This window comes from Bombus flavifrons, chromosome 11 (assembly GCF_040668555.2).
Source record: "Bombus flavifrons isolate JBK064 chromosome 11, iyBomFlav1_principal, whole genome shotgun sequence".
NCBI classification, from domain to species: Eukaryota; Metazoa; Arthropoda; class Insecta; order Hymenoptera; family Apidae; genus Bombus; species Bombus flavifrons.
This window is the reverse complement of record NC_138452.1, coordinates 7,736,636-7,758,029: the sequence shown is the minus strand read 5'-3', so window position 1 is coordinate 7,758,029 and position 21,394 is coordinate 7,736,636. Positions and strand designations below refer to the sequence as shown.

General features: G+C 35.3%; 1 protein-coding gene and 1 long non-coding RNA gene across 2 annotated transcripts; one reads left to right on the top strand and one right to left on the bottom strand.

Annotated features, from left to right (window-relative positions):
- Window positions 1-20: 20 nt before the first annotated feature.
- Window positions 21-20,884, bottom strand: LOC138184956 (CB1 cannabinoid receptor-interacting protein 1). The gene is made up of 2 exons (XM_069123490.1): window positions 20,441-20,884; window positions 21-2,691 (listed from the first exon to the last, which is right to left on the bottom strand). The coding sequence occupies exons 1-2, from the start codon at window positions 20,614-20,616 to the stop codon at window positions 2,367-2,369; spliced, it is 501 nt and encodes a 166-aa protein (XP_068979591.1). The 5' UTR covers window positions 20,617-20,884; the 3' UTR covers window positions 21-2,366.
- LOC138184957 (uncharacterized) lies at window positions 2,601-8,758 on the top strand. The gene is made up of 6 exons (XR_011174463.1): window positions 2,601-2,717; window positions 2,868-2,946; window positions 5,671-5,792; window positions 7,019-7,078; window positions 8,113-8,294; window positions 8,532-8,758. It is a non-coding gene; the product is annotated as an uncharacterized LOC138184957 (long non-coding RNA).
- Window positions 20,885-21,394: the final 510 nt, after the last annotated feature.

Genomic DNA, 21,394 nt, shown 5'->3' with positions numbered 1-21,394 from the left:
TAACAGTATTAAATAAATGATTGAAGGATTAAATAATTTATTTCAGTCGGTTTTGAAATATACAGATATCAGTGTCATTAGACAAAAAACTAATTATGCGAATAAAGAATAGGAACAATCTGTGTTTATATTTGCGCAAAGTATAGAGGCACTGTTTGGTTATTTTCGCTGATTGCCAAAATTTGCAATGAATCAGTGCTATAATTAGAAAAGTATAGTAATCAGAATTTAATATTTTATTAAGAATTTATGATTTATGATGTGTACTTGTATGGCTATGCAAATATGTGTATATAATTATACACTAGTATATATGCATACATATATGTATGGATATACACCATTTGTAAATTAGCATTTATAATTAAAGATTTCACATTCGTTTGTTTTTGATTACGAATATTTGAGTCAATATAATATTAACATAACGATGCATCTAATATTGTGCGAAAATTTAAACAATGAAGCTTTAACATCACATAAATAAAAATTTATATAATTGAAACAAAAGTTACATGACAGTAACAAAACTACATAAACAGTAAAGAATAACAACTGTAACAAAATTACACGTGTGTAAAAAAATATAATTTTTATCATTTTTCTCGATTTTACTCTGGAACGTATCAAGTTATTCAAATAAAAAAAAAAAATTGTGAAGATCATGGAACACAATAGGTATAAGTATAATAATAGTGATTGTAATTATGCTGTAATATTAATTAAACGTGCCTTGAATAGCACAATAGTTATCATCATATTGCTTTAAGTAAGTTTCGTGTTTAAGCACATTGAATTGTATAACATTTTTTTTTACAATGAAATATAGCAGGCAAATGAAAGAAGTTAAGTTTTTTTAGAACAATTCGCAATCAATTAACGATATATATAGCTCGTAAATTATGTTAAACTTTCATTATATTCGTAATAATGTGGCAATATATCTTCGTTTGGTCTGCGCATTTTTTTATATGTTTTAAATTTAAATAATATTGAACAATGAATTTATATTCGAACGGTTTAACATTTATAATTTTATTATTATCAATGTCAACATATTATATTCAAATAACCATTTTTTTATGTATTAGTATACATATAATATCTATACTAGCAAGTATTTTGTATTATATTACTTGTATGTTTGTATAATGTGTAGCATAATGGGAATCTTCAAATTTATTTACTTTTTGCAATTATTTTTCCAATAGACAGATTAAATATACATATACATATACTATTGGTCGCTAGGCATGGAGTGCTTAATTCCTGATACGTTATATATATCGTAAAAATATTGCGAGATTACGATTCGATAACAATTTAGACTGTCGATAGATCAAATATTTTCCCAATCGATTCCTTAACGATTACGATTCGTTAAAAAGATTGTAGTTCGTGATAATCATAGAGATATAAAAACAAAGTCTGTGACCGAGCTGAGAAAATAATATAGCAATAGAAAGAGAACGCTATATAAAGATCTTTTCTTATTTGTATAACACATGCTCATTCGTACAGTAAATATGTAAGCGTAAAGTAACACCGATCAACGAGCAGCGTCGTGTGCATACTTAATTAGAGGACATAGATACAAAGCAGAAGTCTCTATGCAGCGTTCTTTTTCTATAGGCATATCGCATCCACTTACACAGTAACATGACTCAGGTACTCCATCTTTGTATCTCTATGGTAATAATGCGTTAAATATAATTCTAAAATACATTGTTCCATATTTAGGTTAAACAAAATACACTTATATTCGTAGCATTATGTCTATTTTCTATATCACTTTATAACAATCATTATATATACATGAATGTTCCTGAAATACATATATGTACGTATATACAAACACGTCTCTCGATATAGAAAAATAGGAGAATGAAATTACATTTGGTTTACGTTAATGAAACGGATCCACCGTTTGATAATTACATATCTAGTCGTTAAGGGACCAAAAGGAATCGTTATGTTTTTTTCTCATTAGCAGATATTTACGTTTTCCTTCTTGAAAAATCTGATTGATACCATACAGAAAGATAGTTATTCTCCACTTTTCTTCCGCCGATCAATACCACGGAAATTGTCGAAAATGTTCACCTCATTTTATTATGTTCACAGATCGAGCTTCTTAACGTGTTAAAGTAGCCAAAAATTTCCTATTATACGATTCAAATCCTAAGCTGTGCTGTTCAAGTTCCAAACAGAAACCCGCCATCTGTACTCTGACCTTTTTATTGGTCAAGCGATTTTAATGTTGTTTCAATCGGAAATGTGCCAATCACAATCGACAAGCGATAAGAAATAAATATCAGCCACTTTCTCTATGTGATGGCTTTCATGACATTAACACCCATCGATTGCTAGGATTCTATGCCAAGTTTCCTATATGTTTCCCTGTCTACCGTAACTAATCTGCCTTCCACGCTCGAACAGTCCAATTCGATACAATGTAACCTGGCACCCCATTCACAGTGGCTCTGATCGTCTTGGCGGTAGTATTTGATCTGCAGACAAGTAGTCAGGTAACCGGAACCCAAGACACGCATGGCTATTGGCAATTCTTCACGATGACCACGAGCACTCGCCGGTATACCCTTTGTGCTATGATAAGCACTGTAAGCACAGGCTGTCCCGTCTCGTGCACGTTCAATCGTTTCCACTTGTTTCCCTCCTATGCTCAGGGACCTATAAATTTTAAGATTATTATTTAGGTAAGTTTATGATTATTATTTAGCAAATTATGTCTAAAATTAAAATTACTACTATATACAACTATTATAATTTATTAAAATTAGTGGAATATGATAAAAACAAAACAAAAGATATTGAACATTATAATGTCTACTGTGATATTATTACAGGTGATCTACATACATCTCATGAAGCAATGATGTGATCTAGTACAGGGACGTATTATGGTTAACTAAGAATCGCAGTGGTGTAAGTAATTGTCAGTTTTTATAAAATAATGTTCTGCATTTATTGTTATAGAAAATATCTCGTTATAATATGTAATAAAAAGATTAGATAAGTACTGTACAAAATTATTCATTTTAATATTTAGTAGGTAAAACAGTTTTCGATTCTTCCCATTATATTCATAAAAATATGAATTTATATTAATATTCGCAGTTTAGTCATGATATTCAGATTTAATAGAGGCTTATGTTTTTCTGTTCATAAAAACTAGAGTTTTCATTAAAGTTGTGCTACTATCAGCTTACAGGATTGTTGAAATAACAACCCAGAACATTAAGATCGCAGTCACAAGATCGCATAACTCAAATCAAGTTCTCTAAAGTGATGGAACATGCCTTAAATCTCGGAGCCGTACTTGTCTCGAACTTATAGTACTCTGAAGAGCCTTAAGAGTGGAGCCTTATTGATAATATAATACGCAGAATTTGCATTAGGTTGTTATTATATGCACAAGTTATACGTTCCAGTTACGCTAGTTTGTAGCTGCATACGTAGTACCATAACTTTATTTTCTCCACTATCTCCATAAATAAATCTCGTTTGCATATTAACGAAGTCTCATCTAATAATCACTTTAGAAATATTCATAAATTTGTTCGTTAACTCGTAATGATCACTTGATGCGTGTTATAACATACGCTATTTGGATATTATTGTAAGCAAATAAGCAATTTACATTTCCACGTTATCCGCTTGCTTTTTGTACTTTTCTTTTGTAATCTGCATTTTACATTTTAATCTTCTGCGTCGTTAATCTTCTTCTTTTAAACGAACCTGTGTTTCCTAAATTGTAGGTAGCAGAGAAAGAGTAAGAGGGAGGGCGGGCGGCGGCGGCGAGAAACGCTCGTTAGGTTCCACGGAAAAAGGAAAACAAGCAAAAGGTTCTGGCTTCAAGGCTTTGACAAACAGGACAATTTGAAAGTCTACCGAAAGGTTAATCGAATCGGACGCTCTTTAGTTTCAATTGTATCCATGCATCGAAGCAAGTCTGATTCATTGATCGTAAATCGATAGACGCGATTCACGTTGATAGCAGGCGACGTTACAGAATCGTGCTGTAAATTCATTTGCATCTTCAGCCGGCTAGTATTGGAGTATATTCTGAATCTCGTTTCCGGTATCTATTGTGCACCATCTGGCACGTATCGCGGAGCCGCAATCATTTACAAAATAGTCGCGACATCCCGACATGTTGCAAATTGCTGAATTTTAACTTCGTCCCCATCCTTGCCTTCATATTCGTAACGATTCCCATTGTAGAAGACGTATTGTAATGAAATAGGATGGAATTTATTTTAATGGGTTCGTGATTTGGATAAACAGACGATTAAATGAATTGAGCGTAAGAAACACAAATATCAGGATATAAAAGGAATAGATTGAGCAATATTATCGTTAAATGTAATTGAAATGATATTCTATTACATTCAGTTGAGATATTTGTTGAAACATTCATCATATTTGCTATTCATCGAACATATCGTTCTAGACTAACTAGAAGTTACTGAAAATAACTTTCTCCCAGTAAATATGAATATTTTTATAGCGGCACTTCCGTTTTATGTTCCATCTATGAAATTACATCTCCTAAAATGACGCCCATATAAAATAAATATTGCCCCTATAGAGTTTCCAATATCGTCGGTGAACTTTATTATTTTATGTACAAATTTACATTCGAGTCTTCGTGTATAATCTTCAATTTCAATGCGTTTTATCCTTTCTAATCGATCGACAATCTTCGAAGTGTATCCGCTTATAAATGAATCGGTACAAACGTAAAGTTTCGACAGAGCTACAAATAAAAGGAGGAAGTTATTTCAAGCGTTTCGTTAAGCGCTCCTTTGCTAAATACGTAATCGGCTAGTAGAAAATGCATTTTTGCATTGGCGTATCGGATAAATTTTCGCTGTTCAACGAAAACAATACGTGTGTGCGTTTCTATAAATAGTAAATTCATATAGTGCATGCTTTAAATATTAATACATTCCGCATAGTAACCGCGGTGTAACTTGGCTTCACTTCAAGCCTTGTCGTATATTTTTAGTGTTTTGCAGGAGCAAATGATCCCTACGCGTATCAATGTCGAGCATCATTCACGTGTTAGAAATGAGTTCTCGTGACGCAGAAGCATATACGTATAATGTATAATTATTTGGTAATGCGAAGCCAACCAGCGTCAGAGATTTTGCTTGCTGTTTAAATAGTTCGAATTATAGTCCTTGATATAGCGTTCTATGAAGGAGGAAATTGGAACAGAAAATCGTTGTTTAACAAGCGTAATACTTTCTCTTACTTCCTTTTGTATATTTCAAAAAAAGAATATAAGGAAGAGGAAGGAAATTTATATTCATTTATTCGATACATAAAACGAGTCAATTTGTCGCTTGAACCAGTAATAATTTAAACCGAATAGTTTATGTTTATAGGGTTTACTAACTTCTTCAATAGACTATAACATATAACATTATGTTAAATATAATAACATTGATTTTAAAAATACTTTGTCGCATTTATACGAATTTTGTTTCGTAAGCAAATACAAATCTGGTTATGAAGATTTAATCTTCTAGTTCAGAAAGACTTTCCCATTGGGAAATGACCCACTTATACAATAGTTAAGTATAAAAGTTAAATATCGGTTTAATATTGCGTCCATCATCATAATAGTTTGCTCTGTTTCAGTTGGAAATACAGAGACTCGAAAATTGCAAAAGTGATTCGAGCACGAAAAATCTTGGCAATCGAAATTATAGCAGTTGATTCTACAGGTTCATTAAGATGACACATATTATAAAATACAAATGGTAATTAAATTGGATTAAATTATTTCTACAAAACGACAATCGGTGAATCGCCAGCTTGTTAAGAGAATTTTACTTTAGGGTCAATGAGTTTACATATTGTTCAAACAAGTTTCATTACGTTAAACATTGTTCGTGACTATCGGTACATTATATGCTTCGCTATTTCGTATATTTTCTGCATTCATTTGAGAAACATTTTTATTTTTTATTGTTAGAATTTCTCTCTGCTTCTCCGAGCAATAGCATAGCTTGTGTTATTTACTGTTCTGTCGATTTATATTCGAAAAGCTATCGTCGAAACGCGCAGGAAATAGAATATAAAATATTTGTGATGTCAAAAAGCAAAATATTTTTTTCTATAATTTATAAATCTAAAACAAAACACACCAAGTTTCAAATAAACCACACTGTTACCGAAGTTGTTAATATTACAATTATAGTTGCTATAGGATTTAAAAGAAAAATTCTTCAAATTGTTCTCTGACTTTTATCGCAACCGTGCAACGTTCATGATGAAATTTATATACGTTTTTAAATTACAAATCAAATACATAATGTACTAAGTTTCAAATAATTAATTACATTAAAAGAGAAACTCAGTTTTCCGATAATGTTTCCCTATCGTACTCGCCTTTCCATCGCAATTGTGCAATATTCCCCGTGTAGTTAATATTTTCATATTAGAAGCGAAAAATGATACGCGTGAAAATTTAAACAAGTGAGATCGTAACCAGGATTATTATCAAAATTGCTATCAATTCCGGGGCATTGGGAATCGAGTCTTATTGCTTTGTGCCTTCGATCGCAATCACGCAATATTCAACGAGTAAAATTTACATTTTCGTACCAGTGATTAAAGGTAGCGCACATAAAATCCTAAATAAATAAAACTGTAATGTAGATTACTGTTAAGATTATCCTTTGAATTACTATTACGAATTACTGTTATAAATTTAACCCTTATAAAGCTAATGGTGCAATACATCTCATAAATGGAACTGCGTATCGCATTTAAAGGATCACAACTGACCTAGATTTTTTCAAACGTATAAATGCAACATCCAGGGTAAGTTCATTAGAAATAGTACCCATACATAAACCAAAATTCGAATTTAAACAAGAAACTTACTCTCTTTTCTAGCTCGACTCCCATCGCTTCTGTACCTTCGATCGCAATCGTGCAATATTCATCTTCGAACTTGGATAATGTTAGTGTTCCTTTTCAGGTTGCGAGGAATTCAGCAATTGCTTGAGTCAATATGATCGTCGTCAGGATGCTCAAAGGCGTGCTCCTTAAACATTAAACGACCCAGAGGACTGTCTAAGCCCGTGACGAAATCGTAAACTCGAGATTCGCATTCCCAGCACGTCGCTTTTCGATATTACTCGTAAAGAACCAAAGCACACATGGTCGCTCGTCGTAAAAATAAAGAGCACGAAGAAATTTTTGGTGCAATACATTCGGGTCGTCGTCGTCGTCGTCGTCGTCGTTGATCAATCGCAATAGCGGAATCGTTTTAGCGAAATAACCGACGGATATATCGATGCAGATACCTTAAAAAGAAGCTTTTCGATGGCAAATTACGAATAATACCTAGAGGCGTATCCACGTTCGATCGATACGATTCTATCGCCGTTCGTGAAAAATGTAACGAGTCCTAGATCGTAAGCAGTGTGGAGACTTCTTTGTTCGTTTCTCTCCTCTCGATTCAACGTAGAACATCCAATTCTCCCGATTAATCCCTCTCGAGAGTTTTTTTGCTTGGAAACAACGGCCTACCATGACGAGCACTTCTTAATTTAGAAGAAGAATCGCGTCTCTACGAGATTTCTTTCATTGGATGTTCGCGGAGTATTACGAACGATTTTTGGTATTTTCGGGAGATTTTTGTGAGAATATTAGATTGCTGGGAAAATTCGCGGCGAAAGATCAAGAAAGATTTAATTAAAATGAAATGCGAAGAAAGATTCCGCTAAAATTAGAGTTTTTGATATCCGTCACTTCAGCAGTCTGTTCTTGTCCTTCTCGTCTTTTCGGATAATGAGTTTCTTCGAATGGTTTTTACGGACTGCTGGAGTATTTCGTTTCTTGTTTACGTCCTTCGAACGAATCCTGTAGAGACTACAACAAAATAATAACGAGGCTGTATACTATATTTAGCGAACGAGACGAGACGCTGTATGTAGATAAAGTTAAATTGGTTGTCGATCGATACGTAGATATTTTTCTTTGCCAAAGATTACGATATCGTAAGAGACCATAGAGTCTTTTTAGCAGCCACGAAACCTTGGTAACCGCCGTGTTTTACTATCGACAGAGTTTCCCCGATTTCTCTTATCCTGGAAGAAAACCGAGGTGGTATGGCTTAAAGGAAATGACCAAGAACGATTGTTGGTGGAAGTTGGAAAAGGAACGCGTGGCAGCGATAAGGGTGGAGATACGTTGGACTGATAGCAGGCAACGAGGTAAAAAATTCTCCGTTTCACTCGAGACATGCAACGGTAAGCCATTCTCTGCATTAAATACTAAAAGTAGATATTTCTGGTTGATTTTTAACGATGAAAGCTCCGTCCGTGATCGATTCGCCACGATTCGAAAGCACGATTCGAGTGTTCTCGTCGTACGCTAACTAATTCAGAGTTTCGCGTGCAAGCAAAATTTCCTCAAGACGAAATCGAACAAAATCTAGCCAGAGTCTCCACTTTAACGATCGTGATACCGTTCCGTTCGATCCCTAGACACGCAGTGGATTTGGCCTGCTTTGCTCTCGGATGATCATCTGGTGGAGACTTCGCTTCCTTTTTGCCTCAGTGACGAGAGTTAAAAAAAACACCAACAACGAGAAGAGAAGTTCCATCGCATTGAAAATAATCCCTCTGACAAACTCGCCAACAGCGGAAACGGCTTTTCTGCTTCTCTATTCAGGAAATTCTTTGTTCGTCGTACCTCGTTTTCTTTTTCGATACAGGCCAATTTTGTGCGGTTCGCGGAACGAAACACAGAGTGTTCATTTAACGCGCTTAAATTCGTATTGTACATTTGTAACCGACTTTGTAAGCGGAATTAGAAAGTTACGATATACATCGCGCGCCAGATAAGATCCTTCGAGGTGTAGGAGCGTTCGATTTAAAGTAGAACTATCTGGCTCTGTTAGCTTTCCATCCACGCGCGCGTTTCCCCCGGAAATCGACTCCGCCGAATAAAGTGCATGCATACGTATCAGGCGAGAGAGAGAGAGAGAGAGAGAGAGAGAGAGAGAGAGGGCGAATCCCAAAGCGACGACTTTGATAGATCACGTGCAATTTTCGGAAGAAATATATTTTCACTTCACCAGCGGAAAACATCTTGCTCGTAATTCGACGCGCTTTTCCGTTTCGATTTCGCCACTAACATACCGAATACGCCACCAAGATGAGACTTTAATTAATTCGTCCAACTGTTTCGTGGTTATGAGGTTTACTAGTCGCGACCTAAATCGTTGGCACGCTATTACCTCGACTGTATTGGATCTTCAGCAATTGACTCTGCTTTATGCTATTCGATTGTGGCAGTACTATACTGCAAGCTTATTGCTCGTGTAGAAAGCAATTAAATGGACACTGTTTCGGGTCGATTAAGTGGACAGAGACTGAAACATTCTGTCCGATATTGCATCAATTTAACACGATGTTACGTTGAAAATCCAACTTTCTATGGCGAGATTACCTGCCGCGCGTATTATACTTGTTGTTCGAAATTTATGTGATTCAAAGGGCTACGCGAAAAAGTAGGACAATAAGTTTCCCAACCCTGGAACGTCTCCCTTGGCATTATACCGCGTTTTATAAGCCACGTTTTCTCATTCCGTTTTTATAGGCAGACGCAGTATTATTCAGCATACTCATTATACGTGTATTTCATCCAAGATTATTTTACCTATAGTTATCATCTATTAATCTGTTATAAAACTATTGTATATAAAGAAGCTCACGGAAGTACACTTGTCGAACACTTGTAAAAAATCTTTCACTAATATATATTGTCTCGTAACTTTTGCTTACATTTTCATATTTCATCAATATGATCACGACGGTCGTGTTTCGTTACAGAGCTAATAAAGTTTCCAATTGTTTTATCTAACACACACTCTATACGTGTAAAAGTTTCCTATGGTGAGCGTTGAAATATTTTCGTGATCCATCGTATATCAAAATCTTTATGTTACTATTTGTTACTATTTGTCCCGAAGAATGAATCTGTTTGCAAAATTGTTGTCAGAAATAATAACCAAAATTCCAACGTAGATTTCGTGTTTTTTTTTCTTTCTTTTTTTTCCAGTTTTCAAACAGAGATAGAATCAGCAAAAACCGAACAGCTCTTTCAAATCAAATTGTAGCCGCGTTCGATAGTTCGTGGGATAATTGGCTGCACGTACTTAAATTGATCGGACAACACGAATCTCCGACAAAAAAGGTTCCCAATTAGCGAATTTGGCGGCGGTGCGCGAATCTGAGAGAGACAGAAATAAAGAGAGGCGAGAGGAAAAAGCCAATGGGACGAAGCTTCCCTTTTAAAAGGCAATCCGTCTGTAAAACAAAAAGCCATTCGCAATCTTGTATTTTTAGTCTCTTTACTTTCTTTCTTTTTCCTCCTCGCCTCTTTCCTCTCTTCTTCTTCTTCGTTTACTCTCCTCTTCCTTGCTGTGTTCGCGAAATAAAGTAGGAACAGTCGGCATTGAAACAGGCGAGATGAAAGAGAGACCTTCGAAAAATAGGCACGTTTGTTCAAACGTGTGTACGTTCGGGTGGAAATTTGCGACAAAAGTTTCGATAGCAGCCCACCAAGGATATACGCTGTTAATCGAACTTCTAAGCAGTGCCGACAGTTGCACTTTCCGGAGGGATGCGATTTCCTAACAAAGACTCGCGAAAATCGCTGACTCACGTCGACGATAAATAGAGACGATCCCCTGTACAAATACTTGCAACGCCACACTCAGCGGTTCGCGTTAGGTAAATCGAGAATTTGACGAATGTATTTTATTTTATGTTTAAAACAGAACACGATTTACATGACTTCAGGGCTAAATATAGTTACGAATAATTATACTTGAGTAATCATACCTGAAGGTTTAATTATTACGTGATTTAAATATTAAAACGGCTAAAAAAAGAATTTACTCTGTTTCGCATGCGACCATACATATCGTGGTATTTGCGTGTCAATTAATCAGATGCATGCGAAATTTTCTATCTTTTAGCACGTTCCACTGCCCCATGACTCATGTTATGGGTCAACGTAATTCCCAGTTATGATCCATGTATATCGCTTTTCTAAAGCACATTTTCGTCCTCCGACTATGAACGCGGTTAACACGTAATTATTTTTACGCAACTACAAGAATTTAGTAGCGTGCGAATAAAACGCGAGGCTTGATAAAAATATATTTCGCTTAAAAAGAACATGAATATGCAAACGTGCTGCTTTGTAATTTACGTGGTACGCGATACGAATTTGAAAATAGGAATGCACAGAATTACACGATAGAATGAATTATTCGCGTTAGAAGTTAACGAAACTCAGATGAAATTGGGATGAAGTTCGTATAAGATTTCTGTTTGACCCATTTGACGTTCCCTTTTCCTTCTGTTTTACATCGATTAACCGATGTCATGGACCACATGGAAGTAAGCTGTTGTTCTAGTTCTACCAGTCTATAGTACTTTTGAAAGTGGAATATTTTTTATTCCGTGACCCGGTTTCTTGCACCGTTGTATATCGCTGTCAGGCCAGTGTGTCTTTACACTACCTGGCTACCAGATCTTTTTTCCATGCATCCACCTTATAAATACGTGATTCTCCTAAATTTCTTCGCAAGACGCGTTTTATAGATTTAATCAACGTTCCAAACGTTTTCTACCTAGCGATCCGTTCGCAGAGGAATTCCCAATTCTTTTAATCAGACGCTGCATTCGCCTTAAGAATATATCGTCGTATCGAAAAGGATCGATCAATTCTTGTAAAGAATCAATCGGTTTTCATTAATTTGTATAGCTACTGAATTTCAATTTGAACTTGACATTTGTACGGACCCGAAAGATATAGTTATTAAGACCAGTAATATTTTAATTCTTCGATGTTGTAACATAATGACGACGAATATTTTGAAAATTTAGGAAGAGACGAGAAAACGCACGTTTAGCTGCGAAACTAAAAATACAGAGAGTTTTGTTTGAAACTAAAATTGCTTCTCTGTAAAAATTATGAAATGTGACTCATCGTGCTCTTCTTTTACAATCTTCGAACATAGTTTGCACACATAACGATGCTAACGAACGTATTAGAAAACGATTAACAAATTAAGAATTAGAATTGAACGTGTATTGTGAATGTATTATGTATATGTGTGTTATATTATACTCCGTGGTAGTGTTTCTCAGTTGGATGCAGGCTTTGTGATCGTCTGACTTATCACTCTCGTTACTACTGATCTTCGTTCACGGCTCCGCTCGCTAGAAATAACATATTTATGTATAGCTGGTTTCACGAGAATATTGTAATATTTATTTCGTCACGTTTCTCTTTTATGAAGCGGTGTGTGTACGTGACTTGTTCGACTTTGCCAAAGTTAACTCGAAACTTTCGATCGTTAAAACGTTATTAGTTAGTCATTCGTGAAATGATTTACTAAGCACACGTAGTACCGCAGGTTCTTATACGCTTTGCAAATAATTAGAGAAATACCTTTGTTCGATAAGTAGGCTGAAGAGAAAGTTGATGAGTAGCTACGAATTGCTAGCTCGATATCGTAAAAGTTTTAACTGCTTCTGCAAGTTCAATGGTTAACAAATGCCTGTTTTGTTCCTCGCTTGTTTTTTTTCAAACATTTCCAACGATTTAAGTCGTAATACATATAATACGTTCATAAAAAGTTCCTATAAGTGTTCAGATACGTTCGTGAGCCACGGATATAGTGCAGAATTTTACATTTTATGGCACATTGTCACACGATACTCTTGAATTGCTACCTAGAGCAGTAATGGAATTTTTAATTAGCCAGATGTTTCTGCAGAAACCAAGTCAATGAATAGATCATTTTTATCAGAATCTTTCCAGTGTTCTTTAAATAATATACTTGTGAATTATCGCGTGGAGTAACGGTTCAAATTGTAAAATATAAGTTACGTGAACTTCTTGTGAGTATTTCATGAAGATGCCTGTTCCAAATTTCAAATCCTGTGAGCCACCGTGAAAAAAAAATGGGGATACAGAGGTATGAAATATCAACGAATCGTGAAAAATATTGAATATCTGACCTATACGGTAGAACCTAATTTTTACGAATTCTATTTATTCGAGCGCAATTTTAATGAGTGCACAGTTAAATGAACTTTTGCTAGTTGAATCCACTTACTTTAATGCAAATTCTTATTATATGAATCCCAAGTATATAAGCTATTTTTAATGACGCATTTTTATAAACAAGATATACCAAATAATTGACGAAAATATATAAAATATCTAAAGCAAAGTCTACTCCTTTTGATATTTAGTTGCTGGAACTTCCCATCCAGGTTCTATTCCCTTACTTGTCTTCATAGAAATATGAAGTCGTTGTAACATATACAACACGTAAATCTACGGTCTATCTGTCAGTGTGCAAAGTTTCAACTAGACTGCAACCAGCTGAACCTCATTTCTCGTCAGTCATTCCCAATAGATGGACACGCAAAATTTCCATTCCTATGATATTAGCCAGCGAATGCAAAAATAAATCAAGCGCTGTAACGTCGCATAAATGAAAGAAGAAAAAAAAAGAAGAAGAGAGAGAAAAGAGAGAAAATGAAAGTAGTAGAGTAAATTTTCAATCCGAGATATTAATTGGAGCAAGGAAAAGTTGGGGCAAAATTATTTTCAGAGCGGCTCTTTCAAGCGGTAAATTTAAACTTATCCGACGTGGAAAGTGGCCTCCTCTCATAGGTGATGAAAAATAGTTGGAACAGACGCCTGTACAGATAACGTCTCGCTCTTTCTCGAGGATTTTGTAAATAAGCTTTTTCCCCAACGAACGTGTATATCCCTTTTTCCATCGTTTGCGCAACCAGTGCAGTGCCTTTGCAGCGGCCGCTGCTGAATGTTTATTGACGCGAGTCACGAGCATTCACAGTTATCGAGGATCCGATCGAGCTTTTGCCAGAAACGAAAACTTTCGATAAGTTTGTACATGTACGTAAAGATTAAAGTCCTCGGCCGTGGCAAAACGTAACGCAGGTAATCAACTTTCAAAGGTCGAGTGTTATTGGGAATATTGAACCTGCCAGACAGGAGAGAAGAAGATACAGTCGCGCCGACTCGATGTAACTGTTCGTACCGATATATCGACGGATTTCCCAGGCATTTTATCGTCTCGTAGAATAGCTCTTGGCGTTCCCAAAACGAAAAATTCTACACGAAAAATTCGAATGTTGGTGGATGTAAATTTTGGAATTTTCGGAAGTTTCTCGCTGGTGGAAATTGTTAAAACGTAAATAACACGGATGATATGGCTTTTTCGTATTTTCGCGTGGTACACGTTGTATTTATTCCTAAACACGGTGTACAAATAACTCATTTTTTTCGATGTCCTTCGTATCTCAATGTCTTTATTTTTATTATTTCTTGTATCGTTCTTTATTTTCCATCGTATTGTGTTCGATATAATAATTCGTTTTACAGTTGACAGATTGGAAAGATATTATAAATGGTTTATCTTTCTCTTTATACTGAATTCAGATATCGATCAAATTTTTTTTATTTATGAAATGAATATCCAACTACGAGATCTAACCTAATAATAATACAATAACTGTTACGGTGATAATGTAAATGAAATAAGACACTACAATTTTATATTGCGAATCTCGAATAGTCTTCTTCGTATTTTTATTTCTTCCGTCAAGTTTCGAAACTCGGTAGCAAAGGAACGCAGTACGCGTATAATAATTAGACTACTCGTTAATTAATCTAACTCACGTAAGGTCTACCGCTATATTGCGTGATTCGGATTAATCAAGTATACGACCCTTAAGACAATGAAAATTCTACAGGAATTTTGAAGACAACGAAATTGAGATGTAGATCGTATTCACGGAATAAATATCCGTTTGCCCTTTACCCGAGTGTTGCACATTTCTGTCAAATTTGCAACATAACATATTCATGAAGAAAATGGGATATTTTTCTCTTACACAAGCCACAAAAATAATGGATGAGAATGGATTATAAATGTTTGCTATCGAATGACAAAACGAACGATATAGCCCGAAACAAAGAAGAGAACATTTTTACAAATACTAGGAAACACTGGAGGGCAAGACAGGAAATCCCAATTTCGCATTGATCGTGGGGCAATTTACAGTATAATTTGCTGGATAGAATGTACTCATTTAAAACTCTGCATCGAACATTTGTATGTCGGTATTAATATTTTCTTTAAAAATATTACATTCGAGAATGGCAGTAAATAAATGTATACATTCAAAGCTATGTCGTTAATGGCAAGAGGAACATAATAAATTTATACAGAGGCTCACGAAAATATTTTATATATCAATATGTAGAATTAGCGTGTACATTATTGTGCATATTAGTACGTACGTGTTCTGTAAATATATATTTAATAAAAAAGTTAGCGTACGCTATGAATAGCTATCTTAAGCATATAATAATTGAGGCTTATTAACGTAACTGACAATTGACCGTTTAAATATTTTTGTAATCCAACTGTATGAAACGTATATTTGCGTTAAATATCTCGTAGCTGTTACATCCGTTTTTAAACTTGTCTCAGACTTTACCAATATAATTATGATAGTCTGGCCTCATTACCGTGCTAATTAAATTTCAAAATGTTTCATATAACACGCATAGTATATATTCGTCAGAGATTTCTACAAATATTTGGATATCGTTAATAATAACAAGAACATAACGAATTCACTCAAAATTCTATCAATTATTATTCATATTACGATGGAGACACTTAACTTAGTTACTGTACCTTCATTCTTCTCGATATTTTAACACGAAGAGTACGAAAGTGTAAAATAATCAGATATTGTGGAAGCAGTTAGTCAAACTTTCAAGCTATTAAATAACGAATCGAGCCTAATTGCATGTAGAATATTACAAAATTTCATATGTTTTCTATGATTTTGTTATAGGATTTATGAACATTAATAGAATTCTGCGTATTATCCGAGATAGGCTCGGTCCACGTCACGTCAGCTAAACGAGGTTCTACTGTATAATTATGCGATAAATAACGGAATTTCTGATTCCTAAATAACACGCGAGTTTACAATCGACCAACAACGAATGGAGTGATTTCGTGCATAAAAAGAATGACAGTTGCATTTTCTGAAGGACTCGATTTCCTGGTACCGCGTTCATTTCCTCACCGTCTAATTGGCCATGGTTGTTTAAATATTATCCACGCGAAACCCGTGCTCGTTCACTAGCATCAGCAACACTCTGCATATCGTAATTGCCAAGTAATTTTAGCTGCTATTCGTGTTACGAGCGACGGTTCATTTTCCAACCCTATGCGAGCCGGAGACCGGGCGCCGCAATATAACGCCAGTCGATATTTCAACCGGTCGTGTATGATTACTTTCGTCTTTTGACGTGTCTATTTCGTAACGAAAATGTATCGTTACGAAAACACGATACATCCAGATTCGATCGAAATTATTTATCATCAGTCCGCCTGCCAGACGAACCAATGAAATTTTCATCGATTCTACCCTCGTCCTACATCAAACTTCGAAACTTTACGAAGTGCATGCGTACATACATATGTAGATGGTTTTCAGGGAAATTTCGAAACAGTGACTCCATAATTTTCGAATTTCTACAAATTTTTTAATGTAACGCAATTTCTCCAATCCTACTTCCAAGATATTTCCTCGATGCTCCTGAACAAACTACGATACACAGTTTGATATTCGAATAACATCTTCGTGGTAGCTTTAATAAATGCATCTCTTCAGGAGACCTCGGAAAAAGTGTCTTCTTTCGAATTTAGGTAAACTTTTTAGTCCAATGATCGTCCTTCCATCGTAGTTGCGAGATCCTTTTTCCTGGATGATTTAAGGAAAATAAGTGTGCAATGCACAGTTTGATACTTAAATATAGCGTTGATAACAATTTTAAGAGGATAAAGAATAAAGATAGAGGATAAAGAGGTTTAAGAATAAACTTCCAAAAGGATATAATAATTTATACGATTTTCTTCTTATTGTTGGGTGGGTTTTAGGTCATTTAGTAACGTCGTTTCACATCTTTTTACGGCATTCGTACTTTCACAGCTCTCGCTAATGAAAATCTCGTTAAATATCCAGCGAACCGTATGTCAAATATCAGAGTCCAATTGTTTCAGTAGCATTAACCGTACCGAAGATCGTAATCGATTTATAACTTTTACAGTTCAAGGCGATTACTGCGATATGTATACGTATCGTTTCAGTAGGTACGTAGTGGTAACACCTGCTTTACTCTCACCACATTTCTGACACAGTTGCACCTATATACTTCCATCAAAGTGCAACGTTCTGTATCCCTTTTTTTATATATTGACAGACATGGTAATCCCAATTTGTCCTTAGACCCTAATTCGATACTTTTCGTCGTAGCCTTTTTGTATTACGCTGCTCTTCATGAATAAGAGCGTTCGACACTGGCCCTAAACATTTATTTTGCAAGCATTTTCAGTTACAAACGTTCTTTGGATAGACACTCGACCGTCGACAGACCTGGGCAGCTGGAGAACTTAATCCGTTACTTCTTGACGTGTTTCCTACCCCTTCGGGTACATGTATCTCCTACAACCCTTCTCAATATCTTTCGTTTGTTTTTCAAGTACCTTTTATCAAATGTTCCTGACTCTTCGTTTTCGTTTCAACGAAGTAATATCATTTAGTCTTTGTTCTTGTATATATTCATACGTATATGTACTTAGATATCGAAAAATACGAATATATTAGATATCCTTGGATAACAATATATACATCATGCATTGGACTGTAACATAAGTTTGTTCTGTTTTTATGTATACTATATATAAAAGGAGAATATGGAACGAACGCATATCGCAAGCTTAATAAAAATGAATTGTTCAACAGATTAAATAATACAGATGCATGCAAGGGGAACGAAGTTTTTGAGATTTTAAAACGAAGAGTTAAATATTAAAGGAAATCATAAAATAAGAAACTGAAAAGAATGACTAATAGTTCGCGAATTACTCCTGGAATAGATGAAGATAAAAACGAGCATTTGTCTCAAAGCATATCTCTTTCGCCGATTCTTCTTGTAAAAGATCTTTTATATCGTTCACAAATGTTATGTTTCACGTCGTCCTCTACTATTCGAGCAAGAAATCTACTCTTTCTGCTCGGAAAAAGAATTATAAGAAGCATTTTACAATCACGTTTATAAAACTGATGTTCTTTTCAGGCAAACTATCAGGGGGTTAAATCATCCTGACAAAGTGATCCGGAGATATCGAACGTCGAACAGTGGGGAACGAGGCTTTCATATCCAGACGTTTGTCATCGTGCTCGGTTATTTCCTGTATCATGGCCAACAAAAGACTATTAGTATGCCGTGCACAGTAACACCTCATGGTCCTTAATCCTCGATGGAACCCATCCGTGAATTAAAAGTTATCGTTGATCGACGATCCTCCTGATCCAGTTAAGCCGCGAAGAGTGTCGTTTAGAAACTCTCCAGTTGTAATTATTCGGAACGGTATCCACAGAAGCGATTCTTCCTCTTCTTTTCTCATTCTTCCGTCGACGAGATCCTGAGAATAGCTAAATGGAGATTGATCTTTCCTAATGTCGTTTTTCTGCGCTCTTAAAATCGCTCGTCGCGACTATAAAGCATATAACGTTTTATAAGGTCAGAAGGATCGTATTTTATAATTCTCACTCTTGCGTTAAAATATCCCGGTTGGTCCAGCGAAGGAAACACGGTCAATCCTCGAGGGCTCGAGCGAAAATGTATGATCCTTGTCGAACACTAATTTTACAAGTCCGTTTCACTGGTACCATGCAATTCTTAACACATTTAGGAGTTTATTAACAAAGAAGTTTCTTATAAATCTACACGATCTTTTCTCATCTTTAACGTATATATGGTGTACGTCATTGGTTGGAGAAATTTTATTGAAAGGAGAATATCGTTCACCATCGCAACAATGCCGTGTCTTATAATGGAATTAGGAACAATAAAAACCAATACGAAGAGAGATTATTTCGTCCAGAAATAGAAAACATATGATAGGATGTTCTATTTTTAAAAGCTAGTAGAATTTATATTATACCATTATTATATCGTAACATCTTAAAGCATATAGAAATGTGGAACACGATTATAAGAAGTGTTCCAATAAATGCTACTTTCATTCAAGAAACGCGAAATTCTGAAGACACGTGTAATTGAAGTATCGTAAGTGTGTATGAAACATTAAGGACGATTATAGAAGAGACATATTATAGGAAAAAAATTAACAATGATAGTATAGTACTGCATCGATATCGTGTTGTTTGAAAGATATGTGCGTACGGTATTCTAAACGTGTTATTGCGTATATACATTGAAATGTACACATCTATCGAGAAATACGCGCATCCACGAGCATTTGTAATAACGCTCGTAGGTTGGGCGGGTTCGATCCCTCAGAAAGGACGTGCATATATCATTTTTACTACTTTCAGCCTATAATTCACGTTCTCCGACGCATGTCGAAAATAGGTGTAATCTTTTTCTGCGAACCGTTTCGCGCGTTAAGTTTATCGGATGGACGTAAAAGTTCAGTATTGGTACGCTTGTTCTCTTAAAAGCAATGGTACACAAAATGGGAATTTCTTTGATGATCGATGTATCGTAAACGAGCATTTTATCCAGTAGGTATCGTAAATGAGAGATCTAAAACTGTTAGCCAAGTATAAACTGGAAATTATAACGGCCAATGAAAATCGAGTTACGATTATAGTAGAAAGTCAGTAAACGGTATAATGTTTTAGTACGAAGGGTAAAAATGGTATTTAATTTACGATTAATAGGTAATTTAAATATTAATAGAAGCAATTAAAATAATAATTTATATGAAAAGGCTGAGGTTACAAGAAATACGTAAGATGAAAATATGCAATGCTGAACCTTTTGAAAAATGAAAACTACAATCTATGATCGCACAATGAAATCAATATTTAGCGACAGGTAAGAATAACGCTCATCTATCAAGTACTAGGTCTCAGAAATTTATCTGATCACGAATTTACGCGGTAAAATTAATATCTCGATCGCACCGGATAATACCAAAGTAAGATAATAATGACTGGCTGTCGAGTTTCTAATATCTTTAAAAAACTATAAATCCCTGAGCTGTGTTTCAGATATCCTTATTATTGCAATTGCAACGATGAAATTACCACTGGGTAAAAGGACCGTGTTATAAAACAGAGCTGCGGGATCAGATAAAAAGGAAACAGTGGTACACGGACATGCGAAAATAATAAACGGTGATCAAGCACGAAGACGTGAAGAAATGATTGCTCTTAAGGAAAAAAGTGAAGATTAATTGAAGTAATATTATTGCTATCGTCACATTCACTGTACCCACTCTAATAGTTGCGGAGGTTTGAAGCTGATGTCCAACCGATACGTGGCTTCGCAGCTTAGTTTCACTGTCTTCAGCTGCCGAAATCTCGCCGATGTCTCCATTTTACAGTAAACTGGACCTGCGGCCGGTTCGCGCCTTAGGGACAAGGTTACTCGAAAATGTCCATCAGCACCCATCTATCACCATAATTTAACTTTGGAGGAAAGATAAAAAGATACAGTGCAACGTCTTTTGAACGATCGATGCTTAAATATATGTCCGTTTAAATCACGCGATATGACTATGCGCGTGGTACAATTGAAAAAAAAGAAATAAGATCTTTTCTGAAAATTTGAAAGGCAGAACTCTTGTAAAATTGGCGTACTTCGAAAGAACGCCGCAACAGGACAAACGAACGGTGCAACGTGCACGGTGGGCGTCGCGACGCTTACTGAACCGCAGCGTCGTAGACGTAACGCGATTCCGGCACGCGACGACGGCTTTGACTTTTCTGTTTTGTCTTTCAATCCCCGCACAGTGATCGCGTTTCCCTTTCCGATAATGAAGAGATTACTGCAACCAGGGTTAGCGTGTTTAACACGGTTCCTATATATATATATCTAGCATTCGCATTGAAACCAATAATAGCGTTGAAGAAATGGTAAAATGTACAATTAATTTCGGTAGCGGTTGTAAACGAACTGTAAACGGGTTGGAAGAAATTTTACGCTTTGACCAACAATAACTGATACTGATATATTTCTACTTATGCTTTTTTTGTAATTAATGCGAATTGCTTCTCTTTGTATTAATATAAATAAGATGAAAGAATATTATTTTAGAAAAATTAAAATATTTAAAAAATGAATAAATATCATAAGTCGGATAGTTATAATAATATGTATATAAGATTATGCTAAAAATATTAACAAATATACTTACGAATCAGCCACTACATAAGGTAATAAGATAGTT